The following is a 15,660-nucleotide window of genomic DNA, read 5'->3' on the forward strand; positions in this document are numbered from 1 at the left end:
CCCTTCACCCTGAGCACTGTGACCTTCCCAAGATGGCGTCTTTCCTGTTCCATTGGAGACGTCAGCAAAGGTTCTCCGGCCTCAGCGGCTTGGTGTCGGATTGAAGGCGACAGTCAGCCTGGAGAGGAGGCGGGTCTGGGTGAGAAATCGCTTTATGGCTGACATGAAGACGTTATAGTTGGGTGAGGGTGGGTTTTGGAGTGCGGTGTGAGGCCGGAGGGTGTTGGTTGACACTGGGTCCGCTGCTCTCCCCGCGTGAGGCTTGATGTTTGACGGAGGCCCCCCGCCAGACGCTGTGAAGGGTCTCGGGGGCGTTTCAGACAAACGCCGCTGTTTTCCCCGAGCCAGTGCTAAACAATATCCTTCAAACAACATCACTCCTTAGGGCCGTATTAAACAAGTAATCTGAACTTGACGAGTTATTGTTTTGGGGATTTTGTTAAACGGAAACTGTTCCCTACAACAATAAATACACCTCGGGAAGTGCTGCATTGTCCTCAACATTTTGACAAATTCTCAATTCATACAAGGCGCTGCAAATAAGTGACTAATCTTTTGAACTTATTGTATTTTGTTATACAGTGCATTTCATAACATTCCAAAGCGTTTTACAAAAATTAAAGTGCATTATGACAATGTAGGAAGCACCAGTAAGTCGCAAACAGTAAGTTCCCAGGAATTTTTGTCTGTTAACTAAACGTCCATCTGAATGAGTATTATACACGTAATCTTGTATAATAATCACTTTGTCAAATGCTTTTTGAAAAATCCAGATGTAAATGCATCTGGTTTCCACTTATGAATTCTGCAGAGATTGAACTAAACTTCACGGAATTGTACAGGTGGCTGGCTTACTCTGACTCTACCAAAGGCCAAATTCACATTAGGCTCTTTCTTCTGTTTGTAAATAGTCATAGAGATGTACAGTATGGAAAGAGATCCTTTGGTCCAACTGCTGACCAAATATTCTAAATTAATCTAGTCCCATTTACCAGCATTTGGCCCATATCCCTCTTAATTCCTTCCTACTCATGTACCCATCCAGATTTCTTTTAAATGTTGTATTTATATCAACCTCCTCTGCCTTTGGCAGCTCATTCTATCTGCACGAAAATGTTACCCCTTAGATCAGTTTTAGATCTTTTCCCCTCTCACCTTAAATCTATATCCTCAGGTTTTTGAATCCCTTATCCTGGGGAACAAGAACTTTGACTATTCACCCTATCCTTCATGATTTTGTAAACGTCTGTAAAGTCATCCCTCACCTTCTGTACTCCAGGGAAGATAGTCCCAGCCTATTCAGCCTCTCCCTATAGCTCAAAGCTCCCAATCCCAGCGACATCCTTGTAAATCTTTTCTGCACCTTTTCAAGTTTAACAACATTTTTCCTGTAGCAGGGAGACCAAAACTGAATGCAGTATTCCAGACTAGCACATCCCAACTCTTTTACTCAATACACTGACTAACAAAGGCATATGTACTAATGGCCTTCTTCACTATTCTGTGTACCTGTGATTCCACCATCAAGGAACTATTGCACCCCAAGGTTTCTTTGGCCACACTCCCCAGGAGCCTAACATTAAGTATACAAGTCCTGCCCTAATTTGCCCTACTAAAGCAAAGCATCTTACATTTATCTCAATTAAACTCCATCTGCCACTCCTCAACCCATCTGATCAAGGTCCCATTTGTACTCTGAGACAATCTTTCTCTTTGTCCACTACACCAGCAGTGCAGATGTACTTTTCTCTGACTTAAATGAGGAAAATTTGCGGATGACCGAAAAATAGGTCAGAAAGCAAGTGGAGATGATGACGAAAAGTGTCTTTGGAGGGATTTAGACAGGTTAGGTGAGTGGGCAAAAACTTGACAGATGGCATATAATGTAAGGAAACAATGACAATATACCCTTTGACAGGGACAATAGATGACCAGGGTATTATTGAAATAAAAAAAGACTGCAGAAGGACTACACAACAAACACATTTGGGAGTCTTTATCCATGAATCATAAAAGCTAGTATCCAAATTCAGTGTAAGTGTGAAGGCAAATAGAAGGTTGCCCTCTACTTCAGAGAGAATGCGGTAAAACCTCTTCACTGGTCAGACCACAGGGGGAACATTATGAAGTTTTGGACCCTTTACCGAAGGAAAGATGTACTGGCATTGCAGATAGTCCAGGGAAGATTCACTAGGTTGATACCGTATATGTTTTATAAAGGCGAGGTTGGGCCTATACTCATTGGAATTTCGATGAATGATAGAGTCCTAGAGATGTAAAGCTTGAAAACAGACCCTTCAGTCCAATTCGTCAATGCTGACCAGATATCCTAACCTAATCTAATCCCATTTGCCAGCAGTTTGTCCATTTCACTCTATTCATATACCCCTCCAGATGCCTTTTAAGTGTTGTAATTGTACCAGCCTCCACCACTTCCTGTGGCAGCTCATTTCCATACATGCACCACTCTCTGTATGAAAAAGTTGCCCCTTAAGTACTTAAATTTTTCTCCTCTCACCTTAAACCTATGCCCGCTAATTCTGTACGCTGTCACCCCAGGGAAAGACCTTGTCTATTTTCCCTATCCGTGATAGATTTATAACTCTCTATAAAGTCACCTCTTAGCCTCCGATGCTCCAGGGACCTTATTGCAACATATAAGATTCTTAGAGGACTTGATGGGGAACATCATTTCCACATTTACCCTTTTGTAGGAGATTATAGGACCAGAAGCATTACTTCAGTACTGGGGAGGGGGGTTCACATGTTCAGAACAGCAATAAGGAGGAATTTCTTGATTAATGGCATAGAAAGTCATATGCAAATTTGTTGATGATACAAAGTTAGGCAGCATTGTTGACAGTATGGAATGATAGCAGAAACTTATGGTGTCTTGCTCTACAAACTAATGAAACATATCTTAAGAAAGTATACACTGCAGACTTTCCCACATCAAGGCCAGGCTCCAGTTTTTGAAATCAGACAATTCATAGGAACAGAAACAGATGCCTAATTTTGTACCATCTGGATTACATCAGCCTATGATTTTTCTTATTTATTTGTTCATGGGATATGGCCATAGAGGTCTGAGCCAGCCCGATTTAAATTGTCAGATCTAAACTAGGGCAACAACTATTATATGTTCACCATTGGACCAACCTTTATTTCCAGAATGGTGTTGAATGTAAAGGTCACCATCTGCCTTGGTGGAATTCCAACCCAAGACCCTTGGATTAACTAGTCCAGTGATATTGCCATTAGGTCATTGCCTTCCCATTAACTTAACTCCTCAGTGCTGTAATCTATTTATTGAAGAATATGTGGCATACCCACCACCTGTCACCTGAGCACATGGATCAACAAGTAACAGCTATGTTAGAAAGTCAGAATTGCAACACGGAAACAAATAGCAACTTATTAATGTGTATAGTGAACTATGAAAAAACTGAAAAATGTTGACGCTATTCAAAAATAAATGACTAGTTCAAAAACCTTGCTGTTCCTTCCATTAAATCCTCTGGGATCCTCTGCACTGGCATGAGTGCCTCACATTTTGGTCCCTATTCACAGTCCTCTTAAAAATCATAGAATCCCTACAGCGTGGAAACAGGCTTGTCAGCCCTATAAATCCACACTGACTCTCCGAAGAGTATCCCACCCAAACCCATTCCCCATTACTCTACATTTACCCCCAACCTAGACATCACTGAACACTATGGGCAATTTAGCATGGCCACTTCAGCTAAAGTATACATCTTTGGATTGTGAGAGAAAACTCATGCAGACAACGTGCAAACTCCACACAACAGTCGCCCGAGGCTGAAATCAAACCCAGGTCGCTGGCGCTAAGAGACTGCAGTACTAACCACTGAGCCACCGTGCCGTTTTAGGAGTATGTAGATTATTAGGAAATCTGTGCTGTCCCATTGGGATCTGTATTGGGATTGAAACTTGACCAAAGTAAAGATACCTTTTTATTTTTCCAGGTAGTTGATTGTGGAGTGAAATAGGAAAAGGTGATTTTTAAAATGGAAGGTTGTGTAGTGGTTTACTACACTTTTTTCCAAATCTGCTGACCAACAGTCATTGAGAATGCTGGTTACACTGCTGTTTGTTTAAGCAATGAGGGAAGGTTTAGTCGCCGGTCAGCTAGAACCAGTGAGTGTGTACAAAATGAAGTTTGGCCAGCAACAATCTGGGTTGTTGAATGATAATCATTTATCAATATCAAGATCTGCCCCATGTCAACAACTATGTGATTGACTGATTGTCAGTTAGCTGAGCACTTTGTGGGTGTGAATGCCTTGGAAGGAGTCGTCTGAAAAGAAAGCTGCACTTTTCTTTGCAGTTATAAGAGGTCTCTTCAAGCCTCAAGAAAGCCATTTTATTTCCCCTCATCAGTTTCTGTAAGCTGTGGCTTTTAATCACTAAATGAGATGCTTTATAAGTACAAGCCAGTTACACTATGCCTTCCATAAACATCTGTAAGTATGTGGAGAAGGAAGATTGTGGAACAGTAGGACTTGATAAACCAAAAGGATCATCTCCTTCAATACCGGACAGGAGGCGACCATTCAATTGCCTTTCCTTCCAGCCATGATACTCATGTTTGTCTTTCTCTGTCAGTTTGTCTAGAGGGTGTTTTATAAGGGGTTTTTAACCAGAAACTGTATGTTGACTGTTTGTAATTATTAATCTGTAGTCTGAATTTATTTCTTCAAATAAATTCAAATTCTTTATGTACAGAAACCTCTCCATGCTCTGTCAACCTGGAATTAAAAGACAGGTAATCTGCGGAATTTTGAATATAAAAAATCTGTAATTATCATGACAATGCTGGGAATAGGGGATTTGACTTTCAGTGCACTACCCTGTTGAGGTGTAACATCAACTGTATTAATGACTTCGATAAAAGACAACAGGCCAGCATATCCAGTTTAGCAATAGCGCAAAGGTAGACTGTATTGTAAACAATTGCAAACAAGCATTAAACAGGCTAAGAAACTGTAGCAAATGGAATAATTTAGACGACAAGTTTGTCTACTTTGGACCTTAAAAGGCATTGGCCCAGTATTTTCAAAATGGTGAGTAGGTAGAAATAGTGGAAATCCAAAGAGCTTTAGGGAATATGATGATTAACATCAGATAAAAGTACAGAAAATAATCTAAAATGCTTGCCTTCAGTTTAAGTTGAAGGGATAATTTACTTTGGTTTTCAAGATATTCAACAATATACTTGGAGAGAAACTATGCTGTTATCTTGGGAACATAGCCCAAAATTTAGAGTCAGCCATTTTGCAACTGGCTAAGAAAAGAACTCCTATATGTAGAGTGGTTCAAAGTTTGGAACCACTTTCTACAAACATCAGTTGATGTCAGGTTGATTGTTGATATTGAATTTGATTGAAACTTTTTTGTTAACTGAAATACATCAAAGGATATGAAGCAAAGGTAGGATAATGGAGCTAGATCACAGATCAATAAACTTGACTAATAGAACAGGCTTGAGGGGCTAATTAGCATATTCCTTTTCCTATGTTAGAAGGAATCTCTTTCTTACATCAGTAATTGAGAAATCAAAATTGGACGAGATGTGAAAAGGCATTTGAGTAACCAAAAGTTCCATTTTTATCGCCCATCAATGGATAAGCAGAACTCTGTTTAGCTGGGACATAGCTGAAATATCATGGCATCTCAGTCATGGAAGTGTCCCAATGCAGGAGGAGCCATTGACCATGAGCTGCACTGGCTCATTAAGTTAGCATCATTGAAGTAATCACCTAATTTTACCAATATTGTTGCACATTATTGTTATTCAAATAGTTGTCCAATGGCCTATTGAATACCTCAGTTGAATCTATCTCTACCACGCACCACCAGGCAGCATATTTCATATTCTAACTACTTAGAGTGGAAAAATGTTTTCATGTTACCTTTGCTTCTTTTACAAATCACTTTAAATCTCTACCCTCTTGTTTTTGTTCCTTTTCCAAGCAGGAACAACGTCTTCCTATCTGCTTATGGTTGTGAATACCTATATTAAATCTTATTTTAACCTTCTTCTCTCCATGGAGTACAGTCTCAACTTCTTCCGTCCATCATCATTACTGAAATTGCTGATCCCTGGAACCATTCTTGAACCCTCTGCAACTTTTGGACACCCTGCAGTGCATTGACACACTCCTGTCACATGGCATGCTACATGATATGCCAGCCAAAATCTAACAAGTGGCTTACACAAATTCAGCATCCCCTCCTTTCTCTTGTAGTTTATATCCCTATTAATAAAGTTAAGGATATTGTATGTAGAAACTAAATGCAACATCTCTAAGTGTGCAGACAAGACAAAGTTGGGTGAAAAGATGATGAACTGTCGTGGGGAATGAAGACATGCTTCAGTGTGATTTGGACAAGTTGAGTCTGTAGGCAATCCATGTCAATAGACAATAGGTGCAGGAGTAGGCCATTCAGCCCTTTGAGCCAGAACCACCATTTATTTTGATCATGCTTGATCATCCACAATCAGTATCCTGTTCCTGCCTTATCCCCATAACCCTTGATTCTACTATCCTTAAGAGCTCTATCCAACTCTTTCTTGAAAGTATCCAGAGACTTGGCCTCCACAGCCTTCTGAGGCAGAGCATTCCACACACCTACCACTCTCTGGGTGAAGAAGTTTCTCCTCAACTCTGTTCTAAATGGCCTACTCCATTTTTTAAACCGTGTCCTCTGGTTCTGAACTCACCCATCAGCGGAAACATGCTTCCTGCCTCCAGAGTGTCCAATCCTTTAAAAATCTTGTACAGCTCAATCAGATTCACTCTCATCCTTCTAAACTCAAGTGTATACATGCCCAGTCGCTCCAATCTTTCAACATATGATAATCCCACCGTTCCAGGCATTGACCTTGTGAACCTATGCTGCACCCCTTCAATTGCCAGAATGTCCTTCCGCAAATTTGGAGACCAAAACTGTACACAATACTCCAGGTGCGGTCTCACCAGGGCCCTGTACAGCTGTAGAAGGACCTCTTTGCTCTTTATACTCAATTCCTCTTGTTATGAAGGCTAGCATGCCATTAGCTTTCTTCACTGCCTGCTGTACCTGCATGCTTGCTTTCATTGACTGATGTACAAGGACACCTAGATCTCGTTGTACTTTCCCTTTACCTAACTTGATTCCATTTACATCTGCCTTCCTATTCTTGCCACCAAAGTGGATAGCCACACAGTTATCCACATTAAACTGCATCTGCCATGCATCCGTCCACTCACCTACCCTGTCAAAATCACCCTGTATTCTCATAACATCCTCCTCAAATTTCACCCTGCCCCCAGCTTTGTCATCAGCAAATTTGCTAATATTACTTTTAATACCTTTATCTATATCATTAATGTATATTGTAAACAGGTGCAGTCCCAGCACCAAACCTTGTGGTACCCCACTGGTCAGCACCTGCCATTCCGAAAGGGACCCGTTTATCACTACTTTTTGCTTCCTATCAGCCAGCCAATTTTCAATCCAAGTCAGTGTTTTGCCCCCAATACCATGTGCTCTAATTTTGCTCATTAATCTCCTATGTGGGATTTTATCAAAGGCTTTCTGAAAGTTCAGGTACACTACATCCACTGGCTCTCCCTTGTCCATCTTCATAGTTACATCCTCAAAACATTCCAGAAGGTTAGTCAAGCACGATTTCTCCTTCATAAATCCATGCTGACTCTGACCTATCCTGTTGCTGCTATCCAAATGAGTCGTAATTTCAGCTTTTATAATTGACTCCAGCATCTTTCCCACCACTGACGTCAGGCTAACCGGTTTATAATTTCCTGGTCACTCTCTCCCTTTCTTGAAAACTGGGACAACGTTAGCCACCCTCCAACCCACAGGAGCTGATCCTGAATCTATAGATCATTGGAAAATGATTACCAATACATCCATGATTTCTAGAACCACCTCCTTAAGTACCCTGGAATGCAGACCATCAAGGACTTATCAGCCTTCAGACCGAACAGTCTATCCACCACCATTTCCTACCTAATATAAATTTCCTTCAGTTCATCCGTTACCCTAAGTCCTTCAGCCATTATTACATCTGGGCGATTGCATGTTTTCCCCAGTGAAGACATATCCAAAATATTTATTCATCTCTTCTGTCATTTCCTTGTTCCCCAAAATAAATTAACCCATTTATGTCTTCAAGGGCCCAATTTTAGTTTAACTTTTTTTTCTTTTCACATACCTAAAAAAGCTTTTATTATCCTCCTTTATTTTTGGCCAGTTTGCCTTTGTATCTAATTTTTTTTGCCACATATTGTCGTCTTAGTTATACTGTGATGCTCTTTAAAAGTTTCCCAGTCCTCTGGCTTCCAGCTCATCTTTACTATGTTATACTTCTCTTTTATATTTTAACAGTCCTTAACTTCTGTCATCAGCCAAGGCCACCCCTCCTCCCCTTAGGATTTTTGTTCCTCTTTGGAATGAACTAATCCTACACCTTCTGCATTATATCCAGAAATACCTGCCATTGTTGTTCCACTGCCATCCCTGCTAGGGTATTCAACCATTGAACTTTGGCCAGCTCCTCCCTCATAGCTCCATAGTTTTCTTTGTTCAACTGCAATACTGATACTCCCGATTCTCCCCTCTCCCTCTCAAATTGCAGATTAAAACTTATCATACTTGCTAATGGCTCTTTTACTTCAAGGCCCTTGATCAAATCTGGTTTATTACACTACCCAGATCCAGATTTGCCTTCTCCCTGGTAGGCTCCAGTACAAGCTGTTCAAAGTATCCATCGCGGAGGCACTCCATAAACTCCCTTTCTTGGGGTCCAGTACCATCCTGATTTTCCCAGTTTACCTGCATGTTGAAATCCCCTATAACAACTGTAGTAATATCTTGGCGACAGGCCAATTTCAACTTACACCCTACAGCCAGACTACTGTTTGGGGGTCTGTAGAAAACTGCCATTAGGGTCTTTCTACCCTTAACATTTCTCAGATCTATCCATACTGACAGATGAAGTATAATGTGGATAAATGTGAGTTTAATTCCTTTGATAGCAAAATCAGAAAGGCAGATTATCATCTGAATAGTGATTAGCCAGCAAGGAGAACAGGCTCAATTTCTTTAATCTATCATTATAACTGAAGTTTCTCATCCCTGGAACTGTTCTTGCAAATTGCTTCTATGATCTCTCCAGTGAGTTCACATCTATCCTGTAATCTTCATAACATTCACAATACTGAAGTAGGTAGCATTGCAGACAGTGTAGAAGGTAGCATAAAATTACAAAGAGACATTGATAGACTACGAGAATGGGTCAAACTATGGCAGATGGCGTTCGATGTAAGATATCCATTTTTGACTGATGGGATAGTTTCCCAATGGTATAAGGTTAAATATAGTGGATGTCCAAAGAAAATTGGGAGTTTAGGGCATAGATCTTTAAAATGCTATGAACAGGTGCAGAAAATGACCAAGAAAGCTAATGGAGTGCTGGCCTTATTGAGAGGAGTGGAGTGTAAGGATGCAATTTTAAAAAAGAAAACCCATGGAGTACTGTGATCTGATCTGGGCACCCCGCCTTGGAAAAGACATATTGACCTTGGAGTGGGTACAATGTGGAGGTGCCGGTGCTGGACTGTCGTGGACAAGGTCCAGGTTATAGTCCAACAGGTTTATTTAAAATAACAAGCTTTCGAAGTGCTGCTCCTTGGGTGAAGTTAGTACAGCATAGGTTTACAAGAATGATACCTAGACTTCAGGGATTAAGTTATGAGGAGAGATGATACAGATTATACCTGGTTTCTCTCCGAGATGATCTGATTGAATTCTTCAAGATATTAAAAGACGGTAAGGTGGCATGGTGGCTCAGTGGTTAACAGTGCTGCCTCACAGCACCAAGGTCCCAGGTTCAATTCCAGCCTAGGGCGACTGTGTGGAGTTTGCAAATTGTCCCCGTGTCTGTGTGGGTTTCCTCCACGTGTTCCAGTTTTCTCCCACCGGTTCAAAAATGTGCAGATCAGGTGAATTGGCCATGCTAAATTGCCCATAGTGTTTGGTGCATTAGCCAGAGGGAAATGGATCTGGGTGGGTTACTCTTCGGAGGGTCGATGTGGACTTATTGGGCCGAAGGGCCTGTTTCCACGCTATAGGGAATCTAATCATAAAGATAAACTATTTCTACTGGTTGGGGATTCTAGAGCTAGGGGACATAATCTGAGAATTAGGGCCAGACTGTTGAGGAGAGATATTAGGAAGCACTTCTAAACACAATAGTAAATGTTTGGAACTCTCTTCCAAAAATGACCATGGATGCTAGGTCAGCATTTAGTTTTAACTCTGAGGTAGAGAATTTTTTGTCTGGCAAAATTATTTAGGGATATGTGCCAAAAGCAATGGAATTTGGTCACACATCAGCCATGATCTCATTTAATGGCAAGACAGGCTCAAGGGACTGAATGGACTACTCCTGTTTGTGTTCTCAGAGGGGAATTCTTTTCCACTGAGGACTGTTGAGGTTGCATAACTAAGTATATTCAAGCCTGACGTAGATTTTTCAAATATAAGAGATCAAAGATTATGGAAAAAAAGCAGAAAAATGGAGTTGAGAAAAGTCAGATTAGCCCCAATCAAATTCAGATTAGATTAGTTTCCCTACAGCGTGGAAACAGGCCCTTCAGCCCAACAAGTCCACACCGACCCTCCGAAGAGTAACCCACCCAGACTCCTTTTCCCTACATTTACCCCTGACTAATGCATCTATCACTATGGGCAATTTAGCATGGCCAATTCATTTGACCTGCACAGAGATGGAAAGTGTTTGTCAAGTTTCGTCTGCTCACTTTGCTATATTGAAACATTGCATGGTACAGGAATTGATTTTATTGAATTTATTTTCCTCCTTGTTGCAGATGAACTCCTTGCTATGAGATCTTCTTTGAATAGAAATGGAGAAGTTTGGTGTAAACTTTGGTGGCCCCAGTAAGAAAGAACTTTTGGATACAATTGAGGCACAGAAGAAGCAACTGTTCCAATACCAGACACGTCTCAGAGATGTCGTCCGTGCTTATAAAAGCCTCCTCAAAGAAAAGGAGGCATTAGAGGCCAGTTTGAAAGTCCTCTCTGTGTCACAAGAGGTCGATAGAAATTTGCAGAACTTAGGTCCTGGAAGTACAGCCTGTGAACCAGGAGATGACCAAAGCTCAGTTCATAGTGAGGACAGTGTGGGGACAATGAATAGTATGGATGCAGCAGCTAGCACCAAAGGAGAATTGAATGAGGAACACAAAGGGTCAGCGGAACATGTGGCTGGAGGAAATTTCTCCCCAAAATCTGAAGAAGCTAATGGTTCAGAAAGCGGCATCAGTGTTGGGAGTGGTGAGCAGCAAAGCCACAGTGACACGGATAAAATTATGCAGTTGAAGAGCCAGTTGGCAACACTGACCAATTCTTTGGCAACTGTCACACAGGAGAAATCACGCATGGAGGCCTCCTATTTAACAGACAAAAAGAAAATGAGGCAGGAGCTAGAAACGTTGACCCAAAGGTTTGAAGAAGAAAATGCCAACTATGAAGCAGAGATTAATAAAGTCCAGGAGCAGCTCGCAGAGGCCAAGGCTCGCATCATTACCCAGCAGCATGAACGAAGTCGGGAACAGAGTGATCATGCCTCAATGCTCCAAGAACTTCAAATGTTGTTGCAGGAAGAGAGAGCTTTACGTCAAGATGTAGAACTGAAATTAGAAGACACAAGGGATATGTTGACAACAAAAAGCCATGCAGCAGACAGGGTGGACGACTGTGAGTCTCAAATGAAGCATCTGAGTCGGGAAGTAGATGAGGTGAAGTGTGCGTTACGGCTTGCTGAAGAAGAGAAAACAAGACCAGACCCACGTGTCAAGGAATTGGAGGAAGAACTAATTGAGACAAAAGCTCGTTATCAGGCACAGCTTCAACTGGAAATAAAAAAGGTAGAGTATGGACTCATAGCAGCAAATGGATATGGACCTTTTTTGTCCTGATTCTAATACTGCATCTTCCCATGTCATATATTTTAAAAGTATTTGTAATGTTTTCAGAACAATTTGAGAATGTTTTTTCCTAGTACGGGCATAGCTGAAAGAATTTTACTGAAATTTATGGCATCATTCTCTCTCAGGATTTTGAATGACATTGTACCTGTGACTGTTGTGTTTATCTCAGATTTATTTTTCTCTGGGCTGTAGTGTAATTGACAAGACCAGCATTTATTGTTCATCCTTCATTCCCCTGAGAAATTTTGAATACAAAGTGTTCTGTTGGGGTGGTGTAAGACTTGGAGGAGAATTTAGAGTCATACAGCACCGAAACGGTCCCTTTTGTCCAACTCATCCACACTGACTGGGTATCCCAAACTAAATTTGTCGCATTTTCCTCTCTTGCATCAACAATCTATCTTTTTCTAAGTGAGGTTGCAGATTCAGAGGATACAATTGCAGGCACTTTAGCTGATTGCTGCAGTTTTTGTTGTAGGTAGTACACACTGCTGCTACTGTCCATCTATGGTGAGGGAGTGAATGGAATCCCAGTTAAGTGGAATATATTGACCTGAAATGAGTTAGATTTCTTGAGTGTTGACACTGCACTCATTGATGCAAGTATTCTCAGCCTCATCTCTGACCTTGTAGTCACAGTATTTATAGGGTTAATCCAGTTGAATTGCTGGTCAATGATGAGTCTCTAGGATGTTGAATGTCATGAAAAGATGGTTAGATTCTCTCGTATTGAAGATGGTCATTGCCTGGCATGTGTGGTACAAGTGTTCCTTGTCACTGAACATCCCATGTCAAAATGTTTCCAGGTCCTGCTGAATGCTGGCATGGACTGCTTCATTTCTGAGGAAATGTGAAGCACCTAACTTTGAGTAGCACATCTATCACATACGACAAATTCCAATTAGTTTAAGTTAAGTTGTTGGTACGTTCACTCATGAGGAGTAATTCCAGGAGTTTATACAACCCTGTCCTTCTGAGTCAGAGATAAAACTTGTCATCTTCTATGTACCTCGAATGATTGAGCTTGTTGCTTTGATACCATCAAAACCGACATTATAGTCATCCTCTCAGCCGTTTTCTCAGTGTAATTAACTTTGCTTGTGTACTGAGACTTGATTCTTTTCAAATGTAACAGTTTTCCTGCAGGCCTCCCACCATGCACCCTCTGTAAGGCTCATCCAAACCTCTGTTGCCCATCTCTGTACTTGCATTAATTGCTTCCATTTGACAATGCTTTGATTTACAGTTCTCATCCTTGTTTTCAAATCCCTCCATCCCTGCCCCTTCCCTATCCCAGGCCTACAGTCTCTGCACAAATTCAGTTGACTTCTGGGACCCTCTTCTTTCTAATCCATTGTTGACTGCCTTAGTCCTAAATTATGGAATTCACTCCCCAAACTGATCTCTCTCCTTCAAGATGTGCTTTACAATCTACATTCTTGACTAAACTTTTGATTATGTGATTTAATTTGATATTAAACCTCATTTGATAACAGTCCTTTGGGATGTTTTACTTAACCGTTAATGAAGTTGTCTAATATTGATGAATTTGTTTTCCTTTATATTTTTAGATTTATCTCAATACATTGTGCTGCTCATTACAATAATCTCCTTTGTGCTTTTTGTCCTCATTTTGCAAATGCTTCTTAATCACAATTCATCCTCCCAGGGATGAGCACTTGTTCTCTGCTATTTAAAGATTATTTATTTCTCATCTAATTTTGACTTTTGTCTTCTCTCTCCAGGCTGCCAAGCTTATTGTTCAAAATTCACCTTAATTTGGTTTTCTTGGCAACCAATAACGCACTGCTTCGGCTGTGAGAATTACACACACTGACAATGTAAAATTGTGCACAAATATCAGTAAATGTTAATGTACAGTCTGACATCATACTTCTGCAGAAAAATAGTTTACAGTAATTTCTTGTATCCCTTTTAACGTTACAAATTTTAGAATCCTTTTGTGGTTGACTCATTTTTCTTTCACTCTGCTTCAGGCTGCTCAGGCACAGGAACAGCTGCATCATTTGTCTCAAGTGGAGGAAGAACGTGTCGCAAGTTTGGAAAGCAGAGTCTCTGAGCTTTCTGATCTCCTTGGCACTTACGACAAGAATAAACAGAAAGACAAAATGACAATTTACAAATTGAAGGAACGTATAATTCAGTTGGATATGGAAAACAAGACATTGGCTATTGCTGCTTCCAACAGAGCCCCTTCAGATCTAACAATAGACGAGTCAAATCTTGATGTTAATATTTTAAGGGACAAAATGGAAAAGCTGAAGCGACTCCTAGTCTTGGCAATCCAGAAGTCACAGGAGCCTTTGGACGTAGAGAAGCTTTGTGAAGTTGATATGTCAGAAACACCTGAAACATCAGATGGCGAGAAGGCCTCTGCTTTCTATTATCAACAAGAGTTGAAACAGCTGAAGGAAGAGTTTGAACGCTACAAGATGAGGGCTCAAGTTGTCCTCAAAAACAAGAATGCCAAAGATGGCAGTACAACCAAAGAGCTGGAGAGTTTGCGTGAACAGCTGGCAGAGCTGAAGGAGAAGTATATTACCCAGCGACTGGCTTTTGATGAAATGGAAACGAAACACAAAGCTGAGATTGAAGCAAAGAATCTAGACATTAGCCAACTCCAAGCAACTCACAAGAAAGAAATAGAAAAGCTAGAGAGCCAATGTCACGAGAGAGTTATTAAACTGGAAGAAGAAATGCACAAACACAGAGACAGAGCTCTTGCAGTTTTGGCTGAGAAAGACAGAGACACTGAAACTCTACGTTCAGGCCTTAGTGGGCTCCCTAATCATAGAACCTACATTGAGAGCAGGTTTTGGTCTGATGGGGAAGGTCCTGAGAATACAGATCACCTTCAAGAAGATTTCTGTCAAGATATTCTAAAGCAGACAGCCAATATTTCAGGATCCAATGAAACCACTTTTCTTCACTATGCCGAACAGCTAGCTCGAAAGGAGCTTGAGGTGACAACACTGAGAAAACAGAAACACCAAATGGAAGCTGTGGTTCATGAACTGGAGGACAGCCTTCTGATGGAGAAGGAACGACACAAAGAAGTAGAAGAAGTTCTTCAAGATGAGATACAAAAACATCTCAGGGACAAGAAACGTGAAGGAGCAAACCTAGAGTATGTAAAAAATGTAACATATAGGTTCCTAACCATGCCAGATACCCTAGGGCGCCAGCAGACATTAACAGCTATTCTCACAGTGTTGCACTTTAGTCCTCAGGAGAAGCAAAATGTGATGAAACAGCAGGCAAGCAGCTGGTGGGGTTCTGGCAAAAGATGATTTATTCTGGACCATGGTAATTATTATTTGGTTATTTAATAGAAAATGGACTTTTTCAGGTATTTCTTACTAATAGTTTTATAGTGGGGCATCTGTTTCTGTAAACACTAGCTGTACTGTAGCTTAGTGTCACTGCCATTGCCAAAAAATAAAATCCTTCTAATGCACATCTATCTGCCTAATCTGGCAACAGCGCTCTATTTCATAATGTAACATTGGAATAGTATGTCAACTAGTTATCTCTATATACCAATTTGGAGAAGATTAACAACATAAACAACTCTTCAAAGAAACTAAACTTTTTAAAA

The 15,660-nt window shown here is 40.8% G+C and overlaps 1 protein-coding gene across 1 annotated transcript; it reads left to right on the plus strand.

Moving 5' to 3' along the window:
* The first annotated feature begins 24 nt into the window (after positions 1-24).
* On the plus strand, positions 25-15,638 carry gcc1 (GRIP and coiled-coil domain containing 1). Its single transcript, XM_060842786.1, has 3 exons — positions 25-139; positions 10,920-11,978; positions 14,039-15,638. Exons 2-3 carry the CDS (start codon positions 10,956-10,958, stop codon positions 15,350-15,352), a joined length of 2,337 nt encoding a protein of 778 aa, XP_060698769.1. The 5' UTR covers positions 25-139; positions 10,920-10,955; the 3' UTR covers positions 15,353-15,638.
* Positions 15,639-15,660: the final 22 nt, after the last annotated feature.

The sequence above is a fragment of the Hemiscyllium ocellatum genome, chromosome 23 (genome assembly GCF_020745735.1).
Source record: "Hemiscyllium ocellatum isolate sHemOce1 chromosome 23, sHemOce1.pat.X.cur, whole genome shotgun sequence".
NCBI classification, from domain to species: Eukaryota; Metazoa; Chordata; class Chondrichthyes; order Orectolobiformes; family Hemiscylliidae; genus Hemiscyllium; species Hemiscyllium ocellatum.